The 27,864-nt window shown below is 57.2% G+C and overlaps 19 protein-coding genes across 19 annotated transcripts; 10 read left to right on the top strand and 9 right to left on the bottom strand.

Annotated features, from left to right (window-relative positions):
* On the top strand, positions 1–632 carry BDY17DRAFT_307773 (uncharacterized protein; the record flags this gene model as incomplete). Its single annotated transcript, XM_033735139.1, has 2 exons — positions 1–156; positions 213–632. The coding sequence occupies 2 exons, from the start codon at positions 1–3 to the stop codon at positions 630–632; spliced, it is 576 nt and encodes a 191-aa protein (XP_033592820.1).
* Positions 633–2,844: 2,212 nt separating this feature from the next.
* On the top strand, positions 2,845–5,403 carry BDY17DRAFT_315150 (Spb1 C-terminal domain-containing protein; the record flags this gene model as incomplete). The annotated part of the gene is made up of 3 exons (XM_033735888.1): positions 2,845–3,207; positions 3,229–4,695; positions 4,819–5,403. The coding sequence occupies 3 exons, from the start codon at positions 2,845–2,847 to the stop codon at positions 5,401–5,403; spliced, it is 2,415 nt and encodes an 804-aa protein (XP_033592819.1).
* Positions 5,404–5,447: 44 nt separating this feature from the next.
* BDY17DRAFT_321061 (uncharacterized protein) lies at positions 5,448–6,212 on the bottom strand (the record flags this gene model as incomplete). The annotated part of the gene is made up of 1 exon (XM_033736548.1): positions 5,448–6,212. The coding sequence occupies one exon, from the start codon at positions 6,210–6,212 to the stop codon at positions 5,448–5,450; it is 765 nt and encodes a 254-aa protein (XP_033592818.1).
* Positions 6,213–6,515: 303 nt separating this feature from the next.
* On the bottom strand, positions 6,516–7,207 carry BDY17DRAFT_73605 (uncharacterized protein). Its single transcript, XM_033738666.1, has one exon. It carries the CDS (start codon positions 7,032–7,034, stop codon positions 6,687–6,689), a length of 348 nt encoding a protein of 115 aa, XP_033592817.1. The 5' UTR covers positions 7,035–7,207; the 3' UTR covers positions 6,516–6,686.
* BDY17DRAFT_239858 (Mss4-like protein) lies at positions 7,076–7,607 on the top strand (the record flags this gene model as incomplete). The annotated part of the gene is made up of 4 exons (XM_033730349.1): positions 7,076–7,124; positions 7,193–7,246; positions 7,310–7,422; positions 7,491–7,607. Coding segments are annotated over 4 exons (333 nt in total), but the record flags the coding sequence as incomplete, so codon positions are not given.
* Positions 7,608–7,743: 136 nt separating this feature from the next.
* Positions 7,744–8,277, bottom strand: BDY17DRAFT_321059 (acyl-CoA N-acyltransferase; the record flags this gene model as incomplete). Its single annotated transcript, XM_033736547.1, has 1 exon — positions 7,744–8,277. One exon carries the CDS (start codon positions 8,275–8,277, stop codon positions 7,744–7,746), a length of 534 nt encoding a protein of 177 aa, XP_033592815.1.
* Positions 8,278–8,423: 146 nt separating this feature from the next.
* Positions 8,424–9,495, bottom strand: BDY17DRAFT_73662 (uncharacterized protein). The gene has a single exon (XM_033738667.1). The coding sequence runs from the start codon at positions 9,284–9,286 to the stop codon at positions 8,570–8,572; it is 717 nt and encodes a 238-aa protein (XP_033592814.1). The 5' UTR covers positions 9,287–9,495; the 3' UTR covers positions 8,424–8,569.
* Positions 9,496–9,776: 281 nt separating this feature from the next.
* BDY17DRAFT_240254 (ribosomal protein L4 domain-containing protein) lies at positions 9,777–10,430 on the bottom strand (the record flags this gene model as incomplete). Its single annotated transcript, XM_033730357.1, has 1 exon — positions 9,777–10,430. A coding segment is annotated over one exon (654 nt), but the record flags the coding sequence as incomplete, so codon positions are not given.
* Positions 10,431–10,889: 459 nt separating this feature from the next.
* BDY17DRAFT_291122 (ribosomal protein YmL35) lies at positions 10,890–12,384 on the top strand. Its single transcript, XM_033732622.1, has one exon. The coding sequence runs from the start codon at positions 10,931–10,933 to the stop codon at positions 12,278–12,280; it is 1,350 nt and encodes a 449-aa protein (XP_033592812.1). The 5' UTR covers positions 10,890–10,930; the 3' UTR covers positions 12,281–12,384.
* On the bottom strand, positions 12,385–14,563 carry BDY17DRAFT_291120 (transcriptional regulation of mitochondrial recombination-domain-containing protein). The gene is made up of 2 exons (XM_033732621.1): positions 14,379–14,563; positions 12,385–14,310 (listed from the first exon to the last, which is right to left on the bottom strand). The coding sequence occupies exons 1-2, from the start codon at positions 14,508–14,510 to the stop codon at positions 12,577–12,579; spliced, it is 1,866 nt and encodes a 621-aa protein (XP_033592811.1). The 5' UTR covers positions 14,511–14,563; the 3' UTR covers positions 12,385–12,576.
* A 194-nt stretch (positions 14,564–14,757) lies between these two features.
* Positions 14,758–15,127, top strand: BDY17DRAFT_315148 (Apc13p protein-domain-containing protein; the record flags this gene model as incomplete). Its single annotated transcript, XM_033735887.1, has 2 exons — positions 14,758–14,760; positions 14,813–15,127. The coding sequence occupies 2 exons, from the start codon at positions 14,758–14,760 to the stop codon at positions 15,125–15,127; spliced, it is 318 nt and encodes a 105-aa protein (XP_033592810.1).
* A 134-nt stretch (positions 15,128–15,261) lies between these two features.
* Positions 15,262–16,313, top strand: BDY17DRAFT_73583 (uncharacterized protein). Its single transcript, XM_033738665.1, has one exon. The coding sequence runs from the start codon at positions 15,395–15,397 to the stop codon at positions 16,214–16,216; it is 822 nt and encodes a 273-aa protein (XP_033592809.1). The 5' UTR covers positions 15,262–15,394; the 3' UTR covers positions 16,217–16,313.
* On the bottom strand, positions 16,313–18,098 carry BDY17DRAFT_73578 (uncharacterized protein). Its single transcript, XM_033738664.1, has 2 exons — positions 17,619–18,098; positions 16,313–17,543 (listed from the first exon to the last, which is right to left on the bottom strand). The coding sequence occupies exons 1-2, from the start codon at positions 17,928–17,930 to the stop codon at positions 16,410–16,412; spliced, it is 1,446 nt and encodes a 481-aa protein (XP_033592808.1). The 5' UTR covers positions 17,931–18,098; the 3' UTR covers positions 16,313–16,409.
* Positions 18,099–19,549: 1,451 nt separating this feature from the next.
* BDY17DRAFT_246106 (S-adenosyl-L-methionine-dependent methyltransferase) lies at positions 19,550–20,428 on the top strand (the record flags this gene model as incomplete). The annotated part of the gene is made up of 1 exon (XM_033730696.1): positions 19,550–20,428. One exon carries the CDS (start codon positions 19,550–19,552, stop codon positions 20,426–20,428), a length of 879 nt encoding a protein of 292 aa, XP_033592807.1.
* A 45-nt stretch (positions 20,429–20,473) lies between these two features.
* Positions 20,474–21,541, top strand: BDY17DRAFT_73558 (uncharacterized protein). Its single transcript, XM_033738663.1, has one exon. It carries the CDS (start codon positions 20,748–20,750, stop codon positions 21,282–21,284), a length of 537 nt encoding a protein of 178 aa, XP_033592806.1. The 5' UTR covers positions 20,474–20,747; the 3' UTR covers positions 21,285–21,541.
* Positions 21,542–21,547: 6 nt separating this feature from the next.
* BDY17DRAFT_291115 (cyanate lyase C-terminal domain-containing protein) lies at positions 21,548–22,713 on the bottom strand. Its single transcript, XM_033732620.1, has 3 exons — positions 22,311–22,713; positions 21,815–22,257; positions 21,548–21,757 (listed from the first exon to the last, which is right to left on the bottom strand). The coding sequence occupies exons 1-3, from the start codon at positions 22,494–22,496 to the stop codon at positions 21,736–21,738; spliced, it is 651 nt and encodes a 216-aa protein (XP_033592805.1). The 5' UTR covers positions 22,497–22,713; the 3' UTR covers positions 21,548–21,735.
* A 289-nt stretch (positions 22,714–23,002) lies between these two features.
* BDY17DRAFT_321049 (UV radiation resistance protein and autophagy-related subunit 14-domain-containing protein) lies at positions 23,003–25,074 on the bottom strand (the record flags this gene model as incomplete). Its single annotated transcript, XM_033736546.1, has 4 exons — positions 23,003–24,211; positions 24,264–24,469; positions 24,535–24,943; positions 24,997–25,074. 4 exons carry the CDS (start codon positions 25,072–25,074, stop codon positions 23,003–23,005), a joined length of 1,902 nt encoding a protein of 633 aa, XP_033592804.1.
* A 369-nt stretch (positions 25,075–25,443) lies between these two features.
* BDY17DRAFT_321048 (ribosomal protein S14) lies at positions 25,444–25,778 on the top strand (the record flags this gene model as incomplete). Its single annotated transcript, XM_033736545.1, has 3 exons — positions 25,444–25,505; positions 25,608–25,707; positions 25,770–25,778. 3 exons carry the CDS (start codon positions 25,444–25,446, stop codon positions 25,776–25,778), a joined length of 171 nt encoding a protein of 56 aa, XP_033592803.1.
* Positions 25,779–26,619: 841 nt separating this feature from the next.
* On the top strand, positions 26,620–27,654 carry BDY17DRAFT_307761 (Polysugar degrading enzyme; the record flags this gene model as incomplete). The annotated part of the gene is made up of 1 exon (XM_033735138.1): positions 26,620–27,654. The coding sequence occupies one exon, from the start codon at positions 26,620–26,622 to the stop codon at positions 27,652–27,654; it is 1,035 nt and encodes a 344-aa protein (XP_033592802.1).
* Positions 27,655–27,864: the final 210 nt, after the last annotated feature.

The following is a 27,864-nucleotide window of genomic DNA, read 5'->3' as shown; positions in this document are numbered from 1 at the left end:
ATGTCGCACAATGATTGCATGGCGCCAGGCAACGATCTGGCGCGTCTCCCAGCCGTGCCCCGCTCCTTCTCCGAGGCCAGTCGAACGGAGTTCTTGTCGGCGCTGGGCATGGATCACAACGTCGACGCGGACCGCGAGCTTTGGTTCCGCATGAAGGTATGCAACTCCTCCCAAGTCCGATGTGCAAGCACCCCGTGGACTGACCCGACCAGGACGACGCCCTGCGCGGTCACAGCAACATCTGCAGCTCCCCCGCCAACCTGGTCCCTTACCTGCGAAACAATGTTCCCCCGCAGCCGTGGACGGTGACGCAGATCACCGAGCTCGCGCTGCTGGATGAGGCGCGTCGCCTATACATCGAGTCCCAGGGCGCGCTGCGCGCCGTGTACAATCACGGCGGCAGCGCGGAGAGTGCGGATGGCGACATGTGGGTGGTGCGCTGGATGCTGTGGCAGGTCTTCCTCAGTGGGGGTTACGCGCAGCTGCCGGCGGAGGAAGAGCAGGAGCCAGACGCTTGGGGGGCGACGGCCCGCGAGGGGAATCGTGGCACGGGTCCATCTGGGAGTCGGCGGACATCCACTGGTGAGTCCAGTCGCGTTGCCGTCGACACGACACATGTGCTGATGGTGTAGCAGTTGCTGCGACCTCTCAAAAGCCTGTTCCCGTGAGCAACGGGGTGAGGTTTTGGGACCCCGCGCGAGATATTTCATGAATGTTGATGCTGGTCGCGAATGCCTCCTCACCTTCTCATGTGTTGTGGAGGGCTAGAGGAGAGTGTGCGTCACGCACGGAGTCTGCAGGTGTCGAAAGTCATGCTGCTCGACCGTGTCATCATGAGCAGAGTCTCGGAAGGGATCATCGACGACGGTCACTCCAAACGCCAAGAAGTGCGGTGCCCATATCTTGACAGGTTGCACACACCGGACCTGCCTCACCACGACGAGTGGGGAAGACACATGGGTGCAGCGTACTAATGACACCTTAAGTAGATAGACAGCGGCCGCCTTCTCCTACCCCCTACCTCGGTCGCCAACGGGGGACGACGACTACGATGACGCTCGCGAGATCCACCAGCACGGATGTGCATGCTAGATATCTTGCGTGTATCGACGGAGCCAAGTCCGTGGAGGTAGCACGCGCTGCCGACCACCGCTCCTCCGCTGAGTGGTTGGAAATTCGCTGAAGGCGTTTGCCTTTTCTCGATTGCGGAGCCTCTTTGATCATGCCCCAAGGCGTGGCGAATCGAGACTCACCTGCTGAATCTCCATCTCAGTGACGAGGAATGGCAAATGATACCTGCCCGACGCATTCACTGCGCCTGCCGATACCTGCTGTCGACCTGGTGATTCGCTTCCGCTCTGACAGGGATGCTTGCGGATGCGTCAGGATAATGCTGCCGCCTTCCGGCTGCACTCACGGCGAAGACGAGCGCAAGGATTGCCTCTGACCAAGCGGAAATCCAGCTCATCCGTGGACAAGTCCGAGCATGGAAAGACAGGACGATGCTCCACCCCTCGGCTCCACTTAACCTCCATCGACTCCGGCACTCCGCGCTACGGATCTCAATCCAACCACGTTCCGATCGCAACACACGGGTACCGCTGTCACTCAGCCACATTCCGCATCGATTCCGTGGCCGGAAGATAGCATCCGTCATGCAAGCAATGTATACGCAGATCTGATCCCTTCGACCTCGGCGCGTTGACCTGTTATGGCTATGTGTGGATTTCGGCTTGCAACGTTGGGGCCACAGGAATGATAAGGGCGGACTCTTTTTCCACGACACGGAAAAAGGCATCAATGACTATATGATGACCTCTCTCTCGCCCGGTCTGCCCATCGAACTCTGCAAACGCTTTCCCTTGGCATAGACGTCAAGACTGACACTTCGGACCTAGCTCCGGCGTCGGACTCAGCGCCGAGCACTCGCCGCGGCGACATCAGCCCCAACCTCAAAAGTGAGGCGCCATCCTTTCTCCTCCGTCGCTCCTCCGGATCCCGAAGGCTTGCAATCGTCAAAGCCCCCAAACAGCAGCGCACGGCAGGCATATTCCCCGACAAATGTGCTACGTGAACCGCAAGTGCTGGAAGCTGTGCGGGCATTACCGCGTCGAGCGCGAGATGTGCGAGGCGGCGAGGAGGAGGGAGCCGCCAGCGTGGTGCATCGCTGCGCACGAACCGATCATGACGGACATTCCGGCGGAGCAAGGCCTGTGTCCCGACAAGGAGAAGCATCCTCCCAGCACGAATTCAGACGGCCAACTTACGAACGGCGACACGAGCTCTTCTTGAGCGGGCATGGGAGCGTGGGAACGAGCAACGAGCAACGAGCACGACGGCCGATGTCGTCAGCATGTATTAACAGGGTGATTTCCTCCGCCTCTTGAGGAGGAATGGCATGGTCGGCGGGGGGGGGCATTGGTTCGACAAGGCGCTGGGCATGGAGACGGGGTTCGGGCCGAGGCTCATCGCATAAATGCATGGAGATAGAGCGAGGTAGTTGTCGCAACGAGCCGGTGTGGATGAACTGGGCGCTTGACACACTTTTCATCGTGCCGCTTCATCTCGCGTGTGGATTGCACGAGGGTCCAGGCCTATGAGGGCCAGAACGTGCGTAGTCTCTTCACCTCGACGTTTGCCTGTGCGGAGCCGGCGCGGGGCATATCCGATTAACGGCCCGCAGACCACGCCGGCGATCTCGGAGCAGCCGCCGCGTGCCAAGACCCGCCCTGGCTTTGGTAATCATGAAACTCTAGTTTTTTTCGAACTTCACCAAGCGAGCACCGCGCCGGACTCGGCTTGAAAGACTCCAAGCATCCCATTCGCGCAGAACACATTAGCAGCATGGCGATCCAGAAGAAGCACGCCAAAGCGCGGCTGGACAAGTACTACTACCTCGCGAAGGAGAAGAACTACCGCGCGCGCGCCGCCTTCAAGCTCATCCAGCTCAACAAGAAATTCTCCTTCCTGCAGTCCTCGCGATGCCTCATCGACCTCTGCGCCGCCCCGGGCTCCTGGCTGCAGGTCGCCGCCGAGACCATGCCCGCAAAGAGCCTCATCATCGGCGTCGACCTCTCCCCCATCAAACCCATCCCCCGCACCATCACCTTCCAAGACGACATCACCTCCGACAAATGCAGGGCGACAATCCGCGGCCACTTGAAGGGCTGGAAGGCCGACACGGTGGTGCATGATGGTGCGCCGAATGTGGGTGTCGCGTGGGTGCAGGATGCCTTCACGCAGAACGAGCTGGTGTTGGCGAGTTTGAAGCTGGCAACGGATTTCCTGGCGCCGAACGGAACGTTTGTCACCAAAGTCTTTCGATCAAAGGACTCGTCGAAGCTGGAGTGGATTTTCAAGCAGCTCTTCGCCCGCGTCGAGCAGACCAAGCCGCCCTCCTCCCGTAACGTCTCCGCTGAGACCTTTTATGTGTGTCGGGGGTACAAGGCGCCCCGGCATATGGACCCCAAGTTCTTGGATTCCAAATTTGCGTTTGCAGAGGTGGAGGCGGCAGCGGTGAATAACGAGGCGCGCGTGTTCAATCCGGAGAAGAAGAGGAGGAAGCGAGACGGGTATGAAGAGGGGGATTGGACGCAGTTCCATGAAGAGCCGGCCACCAACTTCATTCAAACGCAGGATCCGATTGAGATGTTGGGCAGGCTCAACAAGCTGCACTTTCGACAGGAGAATGGAGACGATATTGCGCTTGCTGCGCTCGACCGACTTCCCGAGACTACGGAAGAGGTGCGCATATGTTGTCAGGATCTCAAGGTGCTGGGTCGCAAAGAGTTCAAGCTGCTGCTTAGATGGAGATTGAAGGCTAGAGAGATATTTGGCCTGAGAGTAAAGAAGACATCCGATACTGCCAAGACCGCAGGAAGTGGTGCCGATGCTGCAGCCACGGACGGTCTGGTGGGTGAAGAGGTGGCCACCGTCGAGTCCATGGACGACGAGATGCGCTTGCAGGGAGAGATTCAGCATATGAAGGATATGCAGGATAAGGTGAAGCGCAAGGAACGAAGACGAGACAACGAGAAGAAGAGAAAGGAGATTGTGCGCTTGCAGATGAACATGACGACGCCCATGGAAATCGGTATTGAGTCTGCCGAGGGTGGTGATGCTACCTTCAAACTGAAGGACGTTGATCGCTCGGAGGTGAGGGATCAGATCATTCGGGGTAGAATGTTGACCTCCGCCGTCCGGGAGCCGGAGAAGAAGGATGAGGAGGACAGTGAAGAAGAGGAGAGTGATGAAGAGGAGGACGGGCTGGAAAGGCAGTTGGACAGCCTATATGAGGACTATCAAGCCAGACGCGAGGATAGAGACACCAAAGCGAGAGCGAAGCGGGTGCGCAGGGAAGCCAACGCCATGGAGGATGACGAATTCGAGGGATTTGATGCACAAGATCAGGGTGCCGAGACGGATGCCAGCTCTGATGCCGATCTCATTGAAGATGACTCGGCCGACGATCTTGACGATGAACAAGATGGAAGGAAGCTGATGACGGAGCTGCAGCCTCGGACAGCGCCAGGTGCTTTGTCTGGTCGAGCGGCCACCTTTTTCCAACGGGACATTTTCAAGGATATTGAGGGGATGGATGATGCAAGCGAGCATGACGACGAAGAAGCTGAAAAGGAGCGAGACAGTGGTGTTGACGTTGCCAGTCCAGATCTGCAGCCCAAAGCGGGTGGCAAGGCAGACGAAATCGATATCGAAATGGACGATGACGAACTCTCAGACGACGCAGACGTGGCAGAAGCTCAGCCAGAAGAAGAAGACAATTGGGAAAGCGACGACGACGAATCCTCGTCAAAGCAGAAAGAAGGCCGGCCCAACATCGACATCATCACCGCCGAAGCCATGACGCTCGCCCACGCCCTCGCAACGGGTAAAACCACCAAAGCCCAACTGGCCGACGACATCTTTAACAAGTACTCGCACCGCGACACTGACGGGCTCCCGGAGTGGTTCCTCGACGATGAGGGCAAACACAGCCGACCACACCGGCCCGTCAGCGCCGAAGCAGCGCAAGCGATCAAGGAGAAGCTGCGCGCCCTTAATGCGCGACCCATCAAGAAGGTCCGAGAAGCCAAGGCGCGCAAGCACTTGCGCACGGCGCGCCGGCTGGAGAAGCTGAAGAGGAAGTCGGAGGGCTTGGCGGAGGGCGGGGATATGAGTGAGCGCGATGCGGCGAACAATATCGCCGCGTTGATGGCGAAGGCGAAGAAGACGGGCGGCAGTAAGAAGAAGAAGGAGGTCAAGGTTGTGCGGGCGGGGGGTTTCAATAAGGGTGCTGGTCGGCCTAGGGGTGTCAAGGGAAAGTACAAGATGGTGGATCCCAGGTTGAAGAAGGATGTGCGGGGCGAGAAGCGGTTGGCGAAGAAGATGAAGGGGAAGAAGTAGGTAGTTTCTGTTGGATGTACTTGTATCCGACATCATTCTTCCGCTTACTCCGTCGCCGCCGCCGCAGCTGAAGGCCTGTGCAACGGCCTCCCATGAAACAACAACTTCGCAAACCCACCCACCTTGCCCTCCATCTCCCTCGCCTCCCGCGCCCCACTCACCTCCTCCACCGTCTCCCGTATCCTCTTCAACACCCCCTCACACTCCTCCAAACTCGCCTTCCGCCCCCTCTTCTTAGCAGCAAGCACAACCTCCACCTTGCGCCCTTCGGTCAAAAACTCCCTCACCTTCCCCATCTTGTGCCCCAAATCGTTCCCATCCATCGCCCAATTCAACTCCAGCGTTTTCAGCGTCTTCGCCGCCCCCTCGTACTTTTTCTTCTCTTTTGCTTCCGCTTGCGCCCGGCGCTTCGCTTCGAAGACTTCAGCCTTGGACACGATTTTGCAGATGGGCAGCTTGTCTTCTGGGTGGAATTGCCCCGGGATTTGGATCAGGCGGTGCGTTTCGAGGTTGAGGGTTTGGAGCGTGTCGTACCGGGTTTGTGGGCGGGGGAGGAGGGTGTTGGTTGCGGGGTCGATGAGGTGGATTACTTTGGCGGTTATCTCTTCGTTCCAGAGTTCGCGGCGCTGCTCTGGGACGGCCTTTGCGCGGTGGAGGGCGTGGAGACGGGATGTGGTTGTTAGAGATCTGGTGAGGTATGTGGAGGGGAGTTTGGGTCGCGGTCGGGGCTGCTGTTTGGGGAGGTAAGGGGCGATGAAGACGCGGTAGAGGGCTTGAGAGGTAGTGGTGGTACAGCGTGGGGTCGCCATTGCGTTTGAGCTACGCTCGGTGGATGTTACGACGGCGTGGGTTGAGGTGTCGATGCTGTAATAATAAGTTGGGAATAAATTTGGATGGACAGCGGAGCGGAGTTTCCTAATTGGGCAATTCTGTGGTCGCCAATTGGTAACTTTTTGTAAGGACGCGATGAATCTCCACTCGTATGTGTTGGAACATGTCCAGAGCAGCGAGCCAAATAGAGAGGATCGGGTCCTCTACCAGAGACGCTTCTTGCAATGCGGACTGTCTACTTCAGGCCGTGAGAGTGTCGGATCACGTAAGAATTCAAATCACGTGACTCGACCTTGATGGTAAATATCCACCAATGATTGGTCAAGAGCAACTGACGACATCGACGGTGAGTAAGGACGACTCGCACCTTCGCCGTCGACCTTCTTCCCTTCTCTTCACTCCATTCCACCCTTCTGCACCATCTCCTTCATTCCTATCCTTTTCCCACACCCTCAGAAGCGTGCACAGTGCTTCCAAACCTTAGCCGCATCCTGCTCCTTTCGTCCAGCCCGCGCTTCTGGCTTTGTCATTGGGCCCGCGTGAACGGACATCCGCCCTTCCGAGCAGGGCGGCGGCGAAACGCTACTGTGCGACCTTTGCCCGCTACCGACCGCGACCCCGTGGTGAGAGTGAGGGGTAGCAGCAAAGCTTGCGCTCCATTTGTTACGTGCCATCTCGCCGACCTTTCGAGGGAGGGGGGCGCGTACATAAGGTATTTCTGCTGCCGCGCCGGCACCTTTTCTTTTCTTTTGCATTTCCCGCAACATCTTCAGACTTGAGTGATTTCGCCGTCTTCTCATACTTTACTTGTCATTCAAAATCCATCCATCTATCTGCAATCATGGCATCCGGATCTTGCATGTGCGGCGAGATTGAGTACGCTTACACTGGTGAGCAACGCATGGTCTACCTGGAGAAAGTCGGCGCTGCGAATGCTTACTTGGTTCCCTCAATTCAGGCGAGCCCGCAGTGACTGCCTTGTGCCATTGTACCGATTGCCAAAAGTGGACTGGTATGTACATCCTACCCTGCTCGCCAGAAGTGTGAAGCAAGACTGACGCCGCTCGACTTCCAGGCGCCGCCTACACCAGCAATGTCGTCGTGCCCCGCGGCAACTTCAAAGTGACCAAGGGCAAGCCCAAGGACTACGATGCCAAGGGTAACTCGGGCAAGATCAACAAGCACTGGGTCCGTCTTCTCGAATTCATCCGGCCAAATCCTAGCCGCATTGCTGATTGATTTTGCGATATCAATAGTTCTGCTCCAACTGCGGAAGTTCGCTCTACACCGAGCTTGAGATCATGCCAGACGTCACCTGCGTCAAGTCCGGCGGGTTGAACGGCGGTGCTGCCAACCACCCCATTGCCGTCGAGTTCTACACCAAGGATCGATTGGGATACTCCAAGGCGGTCGAGGGCGCGGACCAGAAGCCCGAGTTCGGCTAGAGAGGCTGCTGCCAAACACGGAGGACGGGGCGCGAACGAGGAGGAAGCCAAGGAGGAGCCGTTGCTACCCCTTCCCTTCAGCCAATTCGTACACAAACACTGCAATGTAGTAGTCCTCCTCTCGTAGCGTCGCGACAAATCGACACCCACACTTTGCATAAAACTCACGCAGCTTGTCGTTGCCCGCCCAACAATCCAGTAGAATTGTGCCCCCACAAGGTCGAAGCAGCTCAACGACATCCGTAAAGAATTGCCTCCCAAGCCCACGCCCTTGCACCTCCGGCCGCAGCATAACGGTATGAACGTACTGCCACGGCCGCGCGAGCGTCGTGATGTCAAAGTCCGCACCAGAACTCGGGGGAAAGTAGTGCTCGTCGATCGGCCTCACGAACGCGCAGCCTATCGTTTCCCTTGTTTGGGCGTCTTCGTGCACGTAGACTCGCTTTTCGTGCGCGGCAGTCAGGACTGTTTCTAGCTTCAGAGGCCCGATATCTTGTAGGCTCCCCGAGGCTGTGAGGTGTTGTTGCACTTGGGCGGATAAGGCTACGATGGTTTCTGCGTCGGAGGGGAGGGCGAGGCGCGTTGTCGTGTGGGTCATTGTGTGTCGGGAGGAGGTTGGTTACTTTTCGTTTGATGGTTTGGAACGCATTCGAAATTTTGTATTTACTGGTCATAGTGTTTGGTGTTTGGGAAGATTTTGGCTGTGATTGAAGGCAGTCAATAGTGCATGGTGCATCTCGTCCATATGTCGTTCATGTTCTGACTCATCCAGCTTTCCACATCGCAGCAACACTTGCCGAACACATCGTCTGCTATATCAAGAACATTGCTGATGTATACACCGAATCGATATTCCTCCTGATTTGGCCCTTCTCCATCGGTGCCCACCCTCACAACTTCACCCCCTCATCCCCCTCCACATGCACCAGCCGTAAAACATCCCTCTCAAACACCTCCGCTTCGGCCAGAATCTTCTTCGTCCACTCCGTCGCACTCACCTGCGCAATCTGCTCACTAGGCAACTCGTCCGGCTCGCAAGCATACTCATGCAACGCTAGAAACCGCGGCTTCACCCCGTCCGTCCGGCGATACCGCGTCGTGCGCCGGTACCCTTTACACATACTCAGCATATCGAGGTGCTGCTTGCGATACCAGTCCTCGAAATCGGCCTGCTGCTCCTCGCTCGCGCCGGGCTCCATGGCGACGCACACGATCGTTTGCCCGCGCTCGCGCCCGCTCTTCTCCGCGTGCCCGTACCCTTCGAACGTTTGGATTTTCTCGTACAGTCGGAAACCAAAGTCGACCGCTTCGTAAATGTCGCCGCCTAGGACGCGGCTGTGGCGCGTGCTTTCGATGAACTTCGTGCGTTCGGGTGTCTTTTGCCACGCCGTGTCTGGGTAGGGGTACAGAGCCAGGTAGGGGATGCGAGTCGATGCCGGGTCGGCGTTTTGGTAGCGGAGGGCGAGAGCGGGGAAGTCGAGGCGCTTCATTAGTGCTACGATGTCGGGGAGGTGTTCTTCGTTGTAGAAACGGTTGTAGAGATCGTCGGACGTCTTTTGGGGATCCTTTGGTCGTGAGATGACGAAGGTTAGGCCTGGGGTTGACATTGTTGTTTGACTGGTGCGATGATTCCTGCGGGTGAGTTGATGATTGACTGGCGATTGAATTGGACGTGTCCTGATCGATTTTCGCCGAGCTTAATGCTGAAAGATGTGGTGACAATGGATGTCAGGGATTAAATAGGAAGATCTGCTGGCGAAGTGCCCGAGGCTGAAGATGAGGGAACAAATTGCGGGGTGCTCCCAGCGCATCGCATGCCAATCCGGGAAGGCGTTGTGATCCTCTTATTGCTCCGCCTCTCAGCCTAGTAAACGAGCTGCCGGCCTGCACGTCGTTGTATGCCAGATATTGTTGGCCAAATGCGGAGTCTGTGATGCGCATTCTTTTTTGTTGGAGGTGGAGAAACAAGGATCGCAAGGAGCGTTCGAGAAAGCACGAGTTCAGCCCTTGCGTAGCATTCGATTACTATGCGATAGCCGCTTGTCCTTCAATCGCCTCCGGAGCATCTCCCCGACCACTCAGTCGCAATCTCGAGTCCAAATCGCTTTGATGTCTCATGAAAATCTCATGCAACGCCCGCTTCTCCACCACAATGCGGCCCAACTCCAACAGGTCCTTCACATCCACATCATCGACATCTTTCGCTAATGCATGCTTGCCCATGGAGCCCGCCTCCAGAATCTCGTACAAACTCTCCTGCCGCTGCAATGTCACGAAGAGCGTTCTTCCACTTGCGTTGCTGAGATGATTGTGCACGAGCAGCTCGCGAAGATAGCGCTCGCGACTCTCGCGAGGGACGTGTTCGAGGCTCGTCTCGTTGTCCAGAAGCATGAGCTCGCCTTGCCTATAGCGATAGGACAAGGCAATTCGCCATGCAAAGTCGTAGACCCTTCTCGGCAAGCCGGTAGCAAAGTCGCGCGGTTTGGGTCCAAATGCCACACCACCTCCCCTCAGCATAGGCGATTTCTTGTCCCCTAATCGCGCCATGCCTGTGCCTTTTTGCGGGCGAATCTTCCTCCCTGAGCCATGCACTTCGGCTCTCCATTTCGTGTTGGCTGTTCCCTGGCGCGTGGCGTCACCCTCGTATACAACAGCGCGGTGGAGGATATCTTTCCTCATGGGTACCAGCAAGTGTGTGCTGGGGTATGTAGCGACAGATGTCGGTTCAAAGGAGGGAAAGTCGAAGACGGTGCAATGGGCGGAGGCCAGAAACGGGTTTCGCTGAGGATGGAATTGCTGGGAAGGCGTAATTTTGGAAGCACCGGCGGCAATGTTGAAGTCGTCTCTGAGGATGGGCTCGGTGGCAGCGGATGTCAGGTGCGCGTCTTGATAGGTCTGCGAGATGGTGGAACGGGGGATCTGGATTTCTGTCGCCATGCATCGCACGCTTTGGAGCGGGTGCTGGTATTTCTTGAAGCCATTGAATAGGTGCCGTGCAGGCAAGGTAGCCCGGTGAGACGCCATCGATCACCGGCGTAGCTGCGGGCGTGGGTGTCGATGCGTGTGTGCTGGGACAAGAAGATCTCGACTTGAGCGTGTCGGAGGTGAAAGCTTTCGCCGCAGACGACGCTAGTCTAAATTAGGACGATGTCGTTGAAATGTCCATCAAAATTTGGTTAGGCCGGAAAGCTTGTCCAACGTCGCCCTCGAGTATTTTCGGGCAGCTCCATTACTCTGCCTCTTCATCGCACATGACCATGGCTCTCGAAGGGGCGTGCAGGCCAATGGCGCGTTGCGTGCAGCGTCCCGGCCTCAAGAGGATCAATCTGCAAATCCGCACATTCACCACATCGAATGCCTCCAGACAAGAAGTCACCGACATCACCTCCACCTCATCACCACCTCTGCCCGCCAACCCCTTCCGTTCGCCAGAATCATCCGCGGCTGTAGTTCACAAACCACAATCCGAGCGACGACTCATCGCCCAACATGGCATCTACCCCATCGGCTCCCGTCGACGGCGCGCAGCAATCGCCTCCACCCCCAGCATCCCCTTCCACCAACTCCCCTACCAATGCTTCCAAGAAGCGCGCAAAGTCCTGCAGCAAGACCGGGTAGAAAAAGTCGCAGAGATTGCAGAACAAAGGCGACGTATGGAAAAGGTCCAGACGAGTCTGGCACAGTCGCAATCGACAGGAGACGAACCGTCCGTCAAACAACTAGAGCGCCGATTGCGAGACATGCGGCAGCACCTCGAGGAGCTCAAAATTCTCGCCGACATCAACGACCCGCTCGTGCGCAAGAAGTTCGAGGACGGGCTGGGCGACATGAACAAGCCCATCTACCGCCACCTCGCCGACAAGAAGTGGCGCAGCTACAAGCGCAAGGTGCTCGTGCAGCGCATCACGCAGATGAATGTCGTCCCGGATATCCTGCCGCACATCGACCCCACCATCGCCGTCTCGCTCTCTTTTGGCAGGAAAGACATTCCCCACGGCGGGCTGGTGCTGTCTACATTGTCCGAAGATGCGCCCAGCCTAAACATCCAGCCTTTCGATCGTGGCGAGCGCCTCGTCACCATCGCCGTCATCAACCCGGACGTCCCCAACGTCGCCAAAGACGGCTTCGGCTACCGCTGCCACTTCCTCGCCTCCAACATCTCCATCAGCCCAACGCAGACGCGCGTAGATCTCGCTTCCCTCGACCCCGAATCCCAAGTCATCCTCCCGTGGCTTCCCGCCTTCGCGCAAAAAGGCCTAGACTACCAGCGCATGGGCGTGTTCGTGTTGCAGCAAGGCAGCATCTCAGAGGAAGAGACATCCACAAGCACGACAGAAGAGCAATCCTCCCCGGCAAATCTCCCCGTGCAGGAAATTCTCTCCGCAGCCCGCTACAGCAAACGCGAGAACTTCGTCCTCCGCTCCTTCGTCGACAAGTACAGCCTGCATCCCGTCGGCGTCGACCTCTTCCGCACGCAGTGGGACGAGGGTACGGCGGGCGTGATGCGCCGGGCCGGCATTCCAGGTTGGGACGTGGAGTTCAAGCGCAAGAGGATCTATCCTTTGCCCTATAGGCGGTTGAAGGAGGAGAGGTATCGATGATTGGTTGTTGCTTCTGGGCTGTACAGCGAGGCGAGAGAGGGTATAGATACGTATGTCGAACTTTACACTCTTGTATGTACTATGCAGAAACCCCAGTTCACGTCACTCGGAAGTGTCTTTTGAGCAGCGATCTACCAGTCGACTGAAAGGTCTCGTCCGCACTATGGTGCGATATATATACAACTATGCTCCAGCCATGCTTCCATCCCACACAATTCCCGCATGCATCATCCATTGTCCAGCACAGGATAACCGGCAGCCAAATGCTGCAACGAGCCAGAAAACCGTACTACAGCTCAGTCAGCAACAGCCACCGCTTCCTCCTTCACCCTCCGCTTCTGCATCCTTCCCTGACGAGCAACCCCATCGACAGCACTCAATACAGCCTCCGCCCTCTCCCGCACAGCCCGGTTCCTCGCCTCACCCTTCCGCGCCAAGTAAGAATAGGCCCTCTCGCGCCTCTCCGCCGCATCATAGATCGGCGGCGCCGTCGGACTCGGCATGCCCGAAGGCCGCGCGAACCCCATAGGCGCATGCTCCACGGCTTGCGGCCAGGCCTGCGCAAACTCCGCATCGAGAGGATCGCTCCATTTGATGCGCACGCCTTGCATGCTGAAAGAGGGCGTTTGCTGACGATTCTGGGCGCGGATGTGCGCGCGGAGGGCGTTAGGGGGGAAGAGGTCTGCTGGGAGGGGTGGGGCGGGGGGCAGAGATGGGAGGAGCGGGTAGAGGGGAGTTTCAGTTTCGGAGCGGTTGGCGTCGTCGAAGAGGGCGGAGTTCCGGGCGAGGGCTTCGTTGTGGAGGGTTGTAAGGCGGTCGAGCTCGGCTTGGGCTTCGGCAATGAGGGCTGGAGCCTGTTCAACCCGGGTTTTGGCGGTATCGAGACGTCCTTGAGCCCGAGCTTGAGCTTGTTCAACCCTTTTCTGGGCGTATTTGAGAGCCAGCTTGTATTCCCTTTGAATCGGAGCCTGAGCGTGCTGGCGCTCTTTCTGAGCTTGAGCTTGGGCTTCCATTGGCTCCGCCAGAGCTGCATCACTCTGCTCTGTTTCTTGCCCAAAGTCTGGAGCCGGCACCGGGTCCGGCTGCATCTTGAGAGCCTCCTCTTGCTGCTGCTCCATTCGCTGCAGGTGCTCGACAGCCTGCTCCTGCGCCAATTTAGCCTTCTGCACCCTTTCCTCCTGCTTGCTGATTCGCTTTGCCAGACTTCCGTCCAATACTTGCTGTTGCGCAGCAGCTAAAGCCTTTTGCTGGTCCAGGTCGTTTTTGGGAATCAGATCTTCTACCTGCGTGGACAATTTGGCTGGTCTCTCCGGCTCTTGTGTCTTTTGCAACTCCTCGCGGTACGCGGCGACTGCGTCAACGGCAGCCTGCATCCGCGCCTTCTTCGCCTCCACATCATAAATTTGCCTGCGTGCTCGGATCTGGCTCAGCTTGGCGCCGTCTTCCTTCCGGTAACCCAGCCGCCGCTCAGCGTAGGGCTTCAGGGCCTCGATCTCGGCATCCAGCTTCTGGAATCCGTCCTTACTCGCGGCCATACTCAATTCCCGGATTTCCTCCACCTCATCCAAACGGCGCTGTCGTCGTTGTATGTATGAATGGTCACCCTTTACAGCGCCTTCCTCCTGCTGCTCAATCAACACCGCTGCGAGATCTGCGACAGAATTCGCCTTTTGATCCATCACCTCCCGCCGCCGGACCTTCTTCTTCTCGCGCTTGATCAAGTTATAGATTGTCTCCTTCTTGCTGCCTCCCCGCTCATCAAGCCTCTTCTGCAGCGCCTCCTTTTGCTGCTCGGTGTAGGGTTGGCTGAGGGAGGCGGGCGGCTTCCAGTAGAGCTCGTGTAGTCTCCGCCATTCGCGAAGTCGCCTATACGCGTGCAGGCCTTGCACGTTCTCGTTCGGATTCGCTGGCGAGGGCGCTGGAGGGAAGGAGACAGAGAAGAGAGGCTGCCATAGATCTCGACGAATGGTGCCGGTCGCTTGGGCAGTATTGGCGCCGATGTCAGGGAGTTGAAGGAGAGAGCGAGTTCCCTGTGCGATGTCATGAATTAGCACTCATGCGTGTAGAGGATGACGGCTAGACATGGCGGCCAACGTACATTGAGACTGCGATAGAGAGAGTACAAGACCTGGTTGGTCTCTTTGTGTCGAAAGGCGTAGACGTGTTGGCCAAGATCGGGAGGTCTTGACTTGGAGGAGTAGATGGCGAAGAGAGGCGTGGATCGCCTCATCTTCGACTGTGCGTGCCCGGTCGAGGCGATGTGTCGTGTGGGTGATAGGGATGCGCAAATCGCATTGAATGGACGAGAGCTCGAAACTTTGCGGCGATATTTCGAGTACGGTGGGCGAGAGGTGTAGCAAGGCACATATACCGCCCTTACTCCTTTCGGCAACTCCGCAGTTCATGTCCGCGACATCAACAACCAGACGACGTGAACACGGCCGAAATCACAACATAACCATCAACCTGACGCAAACATGGTACGTAGGATCCCCGCGTCCCATCTTCTACACACCCTGACAACAAAGCCAGTCCCGCGACTCCAACTTCACCCATCTGCACCTCCACGCATCCCACCACGCCGACATGCTCGACGACTTCACCCGCATCAAACTGCCCGCCGAGGAAATCTCCGTCGCGCGACAGCACCAGCCCATCAACCCCGACGACGAGGACGATGTAATCCCGGACCAGCACGCAGCTTTTGGCATTCAACGTGCGACGCAGAAGCCTCGCGAACCGGCGTGGAGAGATCTTGGGCTGCAGAGTTTGATGACTGCTGGGCCTCCGACTGGGCAGCAGGCTCATGGCGGTGCTGCGATGGGGAGTCGTGTGTTGCCGCGGTGATTGCGGATCACATGGGAGCGTGGCAATGATCAGTTCTTGCTTAGTTGATGGCGCTCTTTCCTCCTGCTTCTGCGGCACGACTCCCTTAGACGATTGTGTCAAGAACAGGAAGGCAGCATCAGAAGTCTGGCCTTATCATCCGAAGATGCAGCCAAACATGAATCTTCACGACAACGTCTGGACTCCTCCTTTCGGCAATCGCCAACGCATCATTACAGCATCACCACACCAGCACTCACACACCTCGCAGAAGTCATCGTTTGCAAAATGGAAAACTCACCCCTCGATCGCCTCCCTCCGGAAGTCCGCAACCTCATCTACAACCCTAGTCCTCTACGACTCGGACGGCGTACGCTTATATTGGACGACGACAGCGGGGAGTTCAACCTCGCCGTCCCGTCAACATGTCAGCCTCCCTCCGAACTGCCTGGCCTGCCAGCTATCCTTGGTCTCCCAGCAACATGCCGCTTCCTACGCCTCGAAACGCTCCAACTCTTCTTCAGCCTGAACTTCTTTGTCTTCGACACCCGACACTTCGACTGGAGAGGGCCGGAGGCCCATAAAGAAGCGAACGACTGGATCCCATCCATCGAATCGTGGCGGGACATGGTAGTGCGAGAGCAGTTCCTGCTGATGCGCAACGTGTGCGTCGATCTTGGGTACTGCACAACGGCGACCTCCAACCCCGGCTTCCATTCCAACCATGCCTTCGCGCTGCAGAAGCTGTTTGGCGGCGAGCAGAAAAACGTGCTGATCCGCCTGCGCACCAACACCGGGTACAGCGTCGAGGGCTTTCTCGACGTTACCTTTCTTGCTATGGACGTGAGACGGGTGTGGAGGCAGTATGTCATTCCCGAGCTTGTGCGCATTGAGGTCGAATCGGAGTGGAGGCAAGGCGCGCCACCGACTCGCGCAGAGCAGGATGAGTTCGACTCGGGGTTGGAGATGCTGTTTTATGTGGCAGGAGAGATGGAGCTGAGCAGCAGGTTTTGTGTGGGAGACTTCTGCTGTGATATGGGGCGCGGTGGGGATTACATCAACGATGAGACCCCTCCGATGTCGCCAGGGTTTTACGGATCGCCGCCGTAGTGGTGTTAACTTATTGTTAGTGGGAATTTTGTACCTGGTGGGACTGGGTACTCGTGGAGACATGACACCCCCAAGTGCTTCTGCTCAGACTACCTAGTAGTCGGCTAAACTGCGAGCATAACTCGCCCTCCCCTTTCCCATCTTCCCTGCTTCCATAATCAACCACTCATCGAACAGCAACCTCCGCCTTGACTCACGCCTCCCCCGGCATCTGCGCCTCAAACCGCGTCGTCATGATTCCCCCATCACTCCCCAAAGCCCTCCCACTCGCCACCATCGGCGCGCGCAAATGCTCCGCCTTCAAGAACCCCCCACTAACCTCATCCAACAACTTCTGATACTTCGCGCTCTCCCGCACCCTACACCTCCCCGCCACCGCCTCACTATGACTGATCAGCGCACTGGCAGTTTGGAACCGCTTCAAGCACTGCGGACACGTATAATGGTCCTTCAGGTGTGCGAAGCGCATGTGGCCCTCGAGGTCCGAGAGCTCGTCGTAGGCGACGGTGACGCAGGCGGCGAAGGGGCAGGTGTATTGGGCGAGATCGGCGTTGTAGAAGATGGAGGCGTCGTAGTCCTTTGATTGCGGGTCCCAGAAGCGCGAGTGGAAGGCGTTGGTGCTGGTGCTTGCTGTGGCGTGCTCGCGGCGTTGGGTGAGGATTGCGTCCCAGTCTCCAGCGGGGGGTGGGTTTGATTTGGCTTCGGGGAAGAGGGTGTTGGCTGTGGCGCCTGTTGCCCATACTCTTGGACGCGCTGTCACTGCTGTTGATGGAGTTGGGGAGGTCAAGGAGGGGTAGGATTCTGTGTAGACTTTTGCTCCTCCACCACGACTTGTTGCTTGGCTGGGGCCAACGCTTTCGGACGCGGCTGCGTTGTCTTTGTCGGAGTCTGGTGGGGATGGGTATTGCGGTGACGTGCATTTACCTTTCGTCCCCTGACCAGGTAAGAACGGCCAGGTGTTGCTGATCTCCAGACGCTTGGTCGAATCGATGAGATCGCAATCCGCACGCATCGGCTCCACGCTACGTTGTTGATGCTCGTCGTCGTATCCCAAGAGATCTACGCCACCTTCTTCAACATCGCCCACGTCTGACATAGGAGAGAGCAGGTCTTGCTTCGACTCCGCGTTCTCGCGCAGGGCTTCTTGAAATCGGTTGGGGTCTTTCATGATTTCCTGGACGATCTGTTTCTGCTGCACGTTGCCGATGAACTGCTGTCTTGTAATGGTCTCGCATTCGCCGCGCTCCAGATGGGCAATCATCAAACCCGCTTGGACGAAGATGCTGTTGCATCCGGGGCAGACGATGTTTTGCTTGGCGGCGTGATACTGCGATGAGTGTTGTCAGTCTCTTCACAATGACATATCAGATAGTCAGGGGTTTGTCGTAGTCCATCAACGCACCTGTTTACGATGCAGCTTCCGCCCCCCAAAACTCTTAAAGTCCTCACCGCAGAACTCACACACAATGTGCTTGGGCGATTCGACTTCCGGGTCAGGCATACGGCCTTGCAGCCATGGCTTCATCGCATCGACTTTGTGTTGCGTGAGCGCTTCCCAGTCGGCGCAATCGACGTCGCACTTTTTGCAGTAGAAGTGGTCGGGGTCGTAGCGCTTGTGCTTCTTCATTTCTTTGAGGGTGTCGAAGCGCATTTCGCACGCTGCGATGGTGCACTTGATTGGCTTGAGTTGGCCGGTTTCGTCGGTTTTGCCCATGTTTGCTTGAGTGAGTTGATGCTTTGGGGAGGAGATGTAGGGTGGAGATGGTTTGGGGGTGAGGGGGTGTTTTGGCGTGAGTGAGAGTTGAGTTTGTGTAATTGGGGAAAGTGGATTGGCGCTGAAAGAGGAAAGAGCAGGTCGGTGTTTGCACGTGACGTTCACGTGCGGGCCACGAGGGCGTCTGAGACCGGGTTGGAATTACAAGCAGTGAACGCGGGGTTGAAGTGAGATGGGAGCAGGAAGTGAGTGTACTGTGGGATGGATGAAGTATTGTCGAGGAGCGAATCTCAGCATGAGCGTGTAGGCGTATGGCTCAGGTGCCCTTGCCAAAAACATGGTCATACGCTTACCTACACTTGCGTGCATACAAACTAAATCGCCAATCGGCAGATATGTTCACCTGCGTAGGGGCCATGCTCTCGCGCTGTTGAAGAGTGTCGTTGCTTCGTACCCTCGAGCGGGAAGGAGTGGCGAGGTTTGCCATTTCACGACATTAGTAGGTACCTCACATACTAACGGCAGACAGATGTCGTGGCATGGGACAGCGAGTGGGTTCACGTTGCAAGGAGGTGGCGAGAGTAGAGTGTAACGGTAGACGGAGCAACGACTAACACGTGATGAGGTTGAGATGCTTTCCAGTAGCCCGGCGGAAATAACGCGGGCCTCGAACCGCGCATGGAAGGCAGAGGAAGGTGGTGGGGTGAAATGTCCCGAGAGTGCAGGCGTGGCGTCCGCCCGTCCCACACCACCGGGAAAGGAGCCGTGAGGGCGGGAGTGTAGCCGCAGTCTCGGCCCACAGCCGGAGCTTGCATGCATGCCATGCCCCGCCACACGGCACGCACGCAGGCGACACGCAACACGCAAGCCGAGAGCCACGGACGGGATTGGCATTCGTACGCGGGGCCCGGCCGAGCAGCGTGCAACTGTCCGCCTTGCTGCCGCCTTGCTCCGGTTCCATTGGGAAGGAGTGACCGGGGGATGGGCCTCGCTTAAGCAGCAGCTTTGACGTGCCGCCGCAAAGCCTAACCTTGAGGTTGCCACGCTCCCGGGACGCCCAATACTCTGGTCCTGTCCTGCCGTGCAACCTCGAACTGTACATAAACCACTCCATGCAAGCCCACCCCGGCCCCGACCTCCCTTTTGGCCGCTCAATCTTGCGCGAGGCAACGCCGGCCTGCTGAATGGTTGCCCTTTGATCTCGCGACAGGCCCGCTGCACCATCACCTACACCCCCACCACTTTTCCACATTGCCGGCGGCGATCGCCCCGCCACCAGTGAGGACTGCTAAAGGTCCTCTGGAGAATTTGTCTACCGACTCTCTGTCAGCGTCCAGCGAGTCGACAAAATGACACGGAACGTGGGCGCTCTCCCCAATGGCGCTCACCCATACCCCGGCCCCACGAATGGCACTCCTACGAACGGCACTCCCATGGACACCATCCCCATGGATACGAACCCCATGGACACGACCCCCATGGACACGACTCCCACAAATGGCACTCCCACGATCAGCACTCCCGCGACTGGAGGCATCTCCCCAATCGCCGAACTCGACCACCCGCCGGTCGATGTTGAAGCAGAGGCCGCCGAGTCCCCCTCGACCTTCGCCGAAACCATGTCTGTCATCCGCGATACCATCACCCTACGCTCATCCATTTTCGACTACGAGTACGAGAACGGCCGACGCTATCACGCCTACAAACCCGGCATCTACCTCCTCCCCAATGACGATCGGGAGCAGGAACGCTTAGAATCCACTTACCACATCTGGAACCTCGTCCTCGGCGGGAATTTGTGTCTATCGGAGCTCTCCAATCCACGCCGCATCCTCGACATAGGTACGGGCACGGGCAGTTGGGCCATGGATATGGGAGACCAGTATCCCAACGCCGAAATCATCGGCACCGACCTCTCCCCCATCCAGCACGAAGAGGTGCCGAGCAACGTCCGCTTTGAGATTGACGATTGCCGCGACCCTTGGCTGTACGAAGAGGACTACTTTGACTTCATCCACATCCGCACCCTCGCCGGCGCCATCCAGAACTGGCCGCGGCTGTTGGAGCAATGCTATCGCCATCTCAAGCCCGGCGGCAAGCTAGAAATCTCCGAGGGCCGCGCCAACTTTTGGTGGAAGAACGACACCGTGCCGGAAGACAGCTACACTTACCGGTGGCTGAAGGAATGGCGGCGTCTGGCGCCCCAGGTGCAATTCGACATCTTCCCCTTCCTTCCCGACATGCTTCGCGAACTCCCCTTCACCGGTCTTAGGCCGCTGGAGAAGCTGGTGCCGCTGGGTCCCTGGCCGCACGACAAGAAACTGAAGGAGATTGGCGGGGAGTTCCTGTCGCTCTTCCTTGACAACACCCTCGAAGCCTTTACGCTCGCCCTCTTCACGCGCACCGGCGGATGGAAGCAGCTGGAACTCGAGGTTCTCCTGGCTCATGTGAGGCAGGAGCTGATGACCGGCAAGATGCATTTGTACACCTTTTGGTAAGCGCATCGGCATGATCCCTGAAAGTGTTCTCTCACTAACCCTTTGAAGCTCTTTCCTCACTGCAGAGAAGCCGAGGACTGCTCGCTCGTCGCCCGGTGCTTACAGGTGACGAGCTTTTCGTTGTGTTCTTTCTAGCGATGGCGTTGGGGCGACTAAGAGTCAGATGATTTTTGGAAAGGGAAACCCGAGGCCTCTTTGGATGGGGATCTCTGGCCATGGCGGGATGTTATCGGGCTTATACTGCGACTATCTGGCCAACACGTGCCGAGCTGAGTAGGACCTAGGGTCTGAGGATTCACATCGCATCTATGGACGATCAATGTCCATGACGATTTTCTCTGCTAGAAAGAGGCTGAGTTCCCTCACCACCAACAAAACACGTCCTCAAAAACACCACCCCCATCCCCTCTGCCTTTCCGCCTCCTCAGCACCAATCTCCTCCCTCTCCACCTTCGCCCTCGCCTCCGCAACAGCAACCCCCACCCGCCTCACAATCCTTTCCCGCCTCTCCCTCAAACAAACCGGCCGATCGCGCCGCACAAAAAACTGCTCCGGCGCCAACAATGTACCGTCTGGCGTGCGGATCTGCGTGTCGATGGAGAGATCCTGGGGGTCGATGAGCTCGCTTAGGGCGTGCTTGCGCGTGCTGCGTGGGTGGGGGGTTGGATGGGTTATGTGCGGGTCTCCTTCTATGCCTCCGGTCTCTTTGGTGTTGGGTGTGGAGAAGACGGAATTGGGGCCTGCAGACGTGGTGGTGGTTGAGGAGGAGAAGGTGGAGGTGGAGATGTGTTTTTCGGTGTTGCTGGTTTTGTTTGTTTTGGACTTGGAGTGGGTGTTGCCCATTGTTGCTGGTTGATCGGATTTGCTGTGATCTTGGTGGGGTCTCCGCCGATATGAGGTGGGTTGGCGATTCGCTTGTCAATCAGCGGTTGAGGAGTGACTGTGCTCAGTGGGTGTGTTTGCGGCCAATTCTCGCCTGGCTTGGCCTGGTCTTACCTACGAATGAATGTCGATAGCGCGGGAGAGCCCGAGGAGTAAGGATGGACGAATGATGGAGATGAAACGATGACAATTGTTCTTGACCAACAATGAATGACCAAAAGTAAGGAGATGAAGAGGCATGAAAAGTTTGTGCGACCTTTACCAATCGTCGTGTAAATGTGGTAATTACATTGCGTCAGTCACGTGTAAGTTGCATGCGGCCCAGTCACGACTTTCAGGCGGCTCCGTTTGAGATGAAGTCTGACTGCATCGTGTATCTCCCTCCGTCCTTCCACCTTTTCATTCCTGGACGAGCTCCGATCAATCTAGAAGCGGGAATACGGCAGCCTGGCATTTAATCAGCACGAGCTCTTCGTCAGAAGCAAGAGAAACAAAACAACTCACCACTTCCCGCGCAGCGTAATCTTCACCCACTCCCCCTTCTCATCCGTCTCCTTCTCCACCTTTGTACTAAACGTAATCGCACTCATAATCCCATCGCCAAACTTCTCATTCAGCACCGCCTTGTACGCATACCCGTAGTTCTGCACCACCTCGAACAAGCGGTAAATCAGCGGCTCGCGCGGCGGCATCTGCATGATGGTGCGCCCGCGGTCCGGGATGGACGTGATGTCCGTCGCGAGCAGCGTCGCCTCGGAGATGTCGAGCAGCTTCGACAGCGCCGTGACGTCTTCGGCAGAGGCTTTGGCTTGGCCGTAGAAGAGGGCGGCGACGGCTACTTCGTCGCGGTTGAGGGCGCGCGCAATCTCTTCGAAGGAGAGGCTTTTTGCTTTCTTTTGGGCGAAGAGGAGCGGGCTGTGGCTGGGGAGGTGGGGGATCATGTCGGCCTGGAATGGGATAGTGTCAGTGGGTGTGCGTGGGAGAATGTTGGGTTGCGTACGTTGAGCTCCGCGAGGGCGGGCCCGCTGGAGATGCCTTGAATGGGAGCGGCGGCCATTTTCGCTGCGCTGGTGGCGAAGGCGTTACGGTGCGAGGGGAGGAAGGAGGCTGTAGCTGGGCGGACGATGGCTGCTCGGGTTGCAAGCAGGGGGGTGAGGCGAGTGGTGGTTCTAAGGTAGGAAGACATGGCTGGGGGACGCAGAGCTCAGGTAAGGTGAAGAGGGGGAATCTAGTGGGATTTGGCAAGCTATGATGAGAGAGAGCTATGCGGATGGCGAAGATGGGGGATCGCTGATAAGAACGGCGGGCAATCGATGGACGGATGTTTACGTTTCCACTGATGTCGTAGTTCGGAGGTCATTGGGAGTGGGGTAAAGCTTGCTTGCGGTTGGCGGACAAGGCTCCGGAGCCGCGGGGAGAAATGGTATTTGGAAGAGATCAGCATTTCCGTTGATGCGAGCTGGCGCGGTGATGCATTGACCACGCCATGGCTGGATTCGTTTACAATAGACTGCATGGCACTCTGATGCCAGTGCCTTGCGTGAAAGACCACAACGACGACGAAGGAATCAACGGACTGGATGCCTTAGGCACCTGAAGCCCTTCCAGGCTCTCTAAGACATCGCATCCATCACCAGATCTTGAGATTGTTTCGCTGGTAATAGAACACTCCGAGTAATCAGCCTACCACCATCACCGCAACGCACTCCCCTTCCTCCCCCAACCACCCATATTCCGCATCAAACTCTCCACCGCCGCCTTGCCCTCCCCAGCCCCAACACTCTCCACGAGCGTGCTAGACCCGTCACTCCTCTCGCTCCCCCTCCTGCTCCCCATCGCACTACTCAATCCCCTCACACCCCCTGCCTTGCGCGCCGGCAGCTCCCCCTCCCCCGCCGTCGCCACGTACAGCAGGTACTTCAAGTTCGGCAGCGTGTGTCGTAGATCCAGCACCCGAACGCCAAACCCGCTCTCCAGGAGCAGCTGCACGTCTTTGTTGAGCAGGAAGACCGCGTACTCGAAGCGGAAACGCGGGACACCGCGGGAGAATAGTGGGTAGCGGCGCTGTTTGGGGTCTTCTGGCGCTGTGGTGATTTTGGAAGTGGATTTGAGGAGAGAAATGGGGTCTGAGATGAGGCTGGTGCTGCCGCGCACAGTCACGGGGTATGGGAGGGGATGGTCGAGGTAGAAGCTCAGCAAGAGTAGAACGTGGGCCACGTGGCCGAGGGCGGCGGCTACTGTGTCCGCGGATTCGGCCTCGAGGTCGTCGGAGTTGGGAAGGTGCAGGTTGCGAATTGTAAAGGCCAGGCTTTGGCCGGCGATGGGCTGGATCGGATAGATGGTCTGCACATCTTCACAGACGCGCCTGCGCTGCGCAGTGTTGGCGCGCTGCTTGATGCCTCGGTCGTCTTTGCTCTGGCTCACCTCGGCGGCCGAACGGTGCATCTGTTGCGAGGTTTCCTCACGTGTCGAGAGATCGCTGCGCATGAGATTCCGCCGTACAATAAGTGATTCTCGTTTCTCCGCCGCTTGCTTGCGTGCTTTCTCCAGCTGCTTCTCGACCGTTTTCTGCGCATACTCTATCGTTTTGAGCCGGTCCTGCGCTTCCGAGACCTGGTCCTGCTCGGTGAGTGCTGCTCGATTGGCCTCGAATATATCCTCGAGTTCCGAGGCGATTCGGTTTCGAATGGCAAGCGCGTCCTGAATGCTGTCATCTAGTTTCGAGAGTCGTAAGAGAGCATCGAATGATGAGGTTGGGAGGACGCGCGAGTTATTCGCCCTTGCTGCTGGTGCGCCCTTTGTTGGTGGCATGGGAATAAAGTTTTTAAAGGTGGTGTATATGCCATCCGTGAGATGCAGAATGACGGCGTTCTGGGGCAAAGGCGTAGTCAACTGGTCGAACTGGCATCGAGGTCAGTATTTGCGGGGACTGCTGTTATCATTCTCAACGTACGCCCTTGCCCAAGTACTGCAATCGGTGCAATGCCGTCTCCAATTCCAACAGCAGCTTCCATTGGCTTTCAGCCATGGCTTTCTTCACCCACACCCGCACAATGACACGATCAACCCTCGTGACACCGGGTGAGCAGGCGGACAGGTCGATATGTCGAAAGGTAGGATTCATGGCCTTCTTGACCGTCTCCGAGATGTAGATTGGCTCTAATAGGTATCGCGCATCAGACACCCTCAATTCTCGAGTCTCGCGGAAAGCTGGCCCTACCAACCTTCGAGTCCATGAACATGTAACGTGAAGAATACATCCATCAGTCTCTCCTCCGTCACCCTCTCCAGCTTCTCCTGCCTCCGCTGCGGCGTAGCATTGGCCCATTCGAGCGTGCTTCTCCTCCGCATGCGCCGCATTTGTGGTCGAGGTGGCGTGCCATTGCGCTGGACTTTCTCTGTCGTGGAAAATTCTTCATCCTCTTTAGGACTGCTCAAACTCTTCAAATCTTCCGAGCTTCTCGAGTGCTCCAGTGCGCGGAACTCTCGCTGAGCAACGATCTTAGCGGGGCTCTTGAGAGTCTGCGGTACGGCATCATCGTCAATCGTCTTGCCGCGAGTTCGGCCGGAGTGGCGTGTATCGAGGGAGAGGTTGCGAAGGGACAGGGAGACGAGATTGCGCAGCTTCCGGTTCTAATTGAGTGTTAGATGTGGTAGAGGGAGAAGAGGGAACTCGGAAGGCTGACGGAAGGCAGAAGCCATGGTTGGTCGCGGCGCGAGGGGAGCTGCTGAGATGCTGACGTAGCAGCACTGAGTGATGCCATTCATCCCGGCCGACTGCACAGCATGCGAGTGACTGCAATGCTGCATCGAATGTCGTCAGGTGTGTTCACCTCAATGGAAGCATGGAAGCATGGAAGCTGGCACATGGGAGCGCTCCGCGTGATTACCAATTTAGGACTAGCGTCTCGGTCCTTCCCGCTCCCACTTTTAGCGCACACATTCGTGAAGCGAAATTCCGCACCGCTGAAGAAATCGACATTCGACCACGGCACACGCACGGCGACCACCTCCAGCACACACTCGAACAGGTATCCATCATCCGCGCCAGTCTAGTCGCAATCATCATCTGACGCCTCCTCCAGCTTCCGCACCTCACAAAAGCCCTTCGATTACCACACCGCACCGCCAACATGTCGCACGAGTCCGTCTGGTACTCGCGCCCGCGCAAATTCGGCAAGGGATCAAGAGAATGGTACGTGAAGAGATGCGAGCGTGGGAGGAGTGAGATTGCGGGATGACAGGAGCGTGTCTTGATACGGAGAATGGAAATGCTGATGGATTTGTCTTCAAACAGCCGCGTCTGCACCCACACCGCCGGTCTCATCCGCAAATATGGCCTCAACATCTGCCGTCAGTGCTTTAGGGAGAAGTCTACGGATATCGGATTCACCAAGGTATGGCACACACGCGGAGTCATTCGATTCTCTCGCCTGGATGGAAAACTGACGATGAACAGAACCGGTAAACGGGGTTTCGAGAAGGAGGTTCGCGTTCGGAAGAGGTTATGGGTGTGGATGCTCTGTCAACATCAAGACGGAGCGGGAGGAGTTTTCACTCTTGATGGGCGTCTGCTGCACTCAGGCGGCTTCCATGGTGCTGATGCTTTAGCTACGAGTGTCACATACATTGCGAATGATATGGCATGAACTCCGATCTCTGCGCTCCTTCTTTGGCTGGAACATGTTTGTCTCTCGGACAGGTTCGAGTGAACGAGAGTACTAATCAACGAGGGCACTAAAGACAACCAGGACCAGGCACAAGACATCACGTGAAGTCCGAGCCCCGATGGTCTGACACCTCATACCGATACCGTAATGGCTTGTACCTCGCCCGTCCAATTGTCTAATCTTACTTCCTCCCGCATGAGCTATACTACAAAATGATGCATTTCACCGCTCGGTCACGGTCCTCGGACTCAGCCAGATGGCAGATGGCTCCTGAGCCTGACAGCGACGTACGATCGGGCTGCTTGATTCAGACAATGCGAGGCATGGTCCACGAGTCAGTCCAAGTCCCTTCTCGTCGACAAGCTGATACACCAACTCGCTTCCGTCCAAAATAACGCAGATCTTGGTCGACTTTGGGCAACTGTATGCCCGACAATCGCCATGGGCTTGATTGGCCTCTCCAGCTGCCAAGCTGCGCTATACGCTGATTACCCGGACACCATGTAACATTCTCCAGATACAGTGCCATTCTGTCGTTGAAACCCCGCAAGGCCGCAACTTCCTTAATAATGCGAGCGATCGCTGAGCTGTCTGAGGAAATGGGACTACGATATTCTACGCAAGTGCACTTCGTCCAACATGTATACTCGATTCATCACCACTCTCCTCGCTCTCGCCGCTTCGCTGGACGCACACCCAACGCGGCTTCAGCCTCGCAGTACATCTCATCAAATTGGCTACATCTCCGTCGACGTCGCCACACTATGGACAAACCCCCATAAACCACGGCCGGTCGATGCACCAGCCCTGACCAACCCAGCCAATCCAGAGGAATGGCTACACGACATGACACTCAAGCAGTTCCTCAACCTCACGACCCAAGACCGCACCCAGAGCCAAGCGCTCTATGGCGACCTCGTGTACATCCTCGACGCCAAAGACGGTTGGTACCATATTGCCGCCACCGGCCAGCCCACGCCTAAGAACAAGCTGGGCTATCCAGGGTGGGTGCCGGCGGCGCAAGTCTCCCTCGACACTGGGTTTGGAGCGCTGCAATCCAGCATGCCCTTTGCCCTGGTCGACAATGCCACCTCGGTTAACATTTACCGCGATGCGGACATGAGCGACGTCTTCATGAGCGTCAGCTACGACACGAGATTGCCCGTCATCGGACAAACTAGCGACGCCATACAAGTCGCCGTGCCGAGCGGCGGCTCAGCCTACCTTTCCACAAGCGATGCTTCAGTCTACTCCTCGGAGACCGCTATCCCGTATCCCAAGGGCCAAACACTGGTGGACGCCGCTCAACGCTTCATCGGCCTCCCCTATCTCTGGGGTGGAACGTCAGGCTACTCCGTCGACTGCGCCGGCCTAACGCACACCATCTATCACGCCAACGGCATCCTGATCGGCAGAGATGCGAGTGCGCAGGCCGACTCCAACTACACTGGCCACGGGGTGCAGGGGACAAGCGTTGCGCGCGCGGATCTGCAGCCGGGTGATATCATCTTCTATGCGACGAATTTGAGCGATCCGCAGACGGTATATCATGATGCCATGTATGCGGGTAATGGGCAGATGATTGAGGCGTATGGGGCGGGCATTCCGGTGAGGATTACGGCGGTGAGGTTCAATGATGATTATTGGGGGGCGGAGCGGTTCTTGACTGGCTAGGGGGAGATAGATTGTATACTGTTGATTTGAGTGCTGAGTTTCTATTGTTGCAACGTGTTCCTGCGTGGATTATCGTTGTGGATTTTTGACTCCCCAATTACCTCACGCTGACTGAGGGCTTCGGGTCCGGATCTACCAGCCTAGGTAGTGCTTACTGTAGAACCTATGGCAGTATAAGAATCAAAGGCCCTCTGCAGACACAAATGACTT

This window comes from Neohortaea acidophila, assembly GCF_010093505.1.
Source record: "Neohortaea acidophila strain CBS 113389 unplaced genomic scaffold BDY17scaffold_2, whole genome shotgun sequence".
NCBI lineage: Eukaryota > Fungi > Ascomycota > Dothideomycetes > Mycosphaerellales > Teratosphaeriaceae > Neohortaea > Neohortaea acidophila.
Note: the sequence above shows the minus strand (reverse complement) of the source record. Positions and strands in the feature narration are given on the sequence as shown.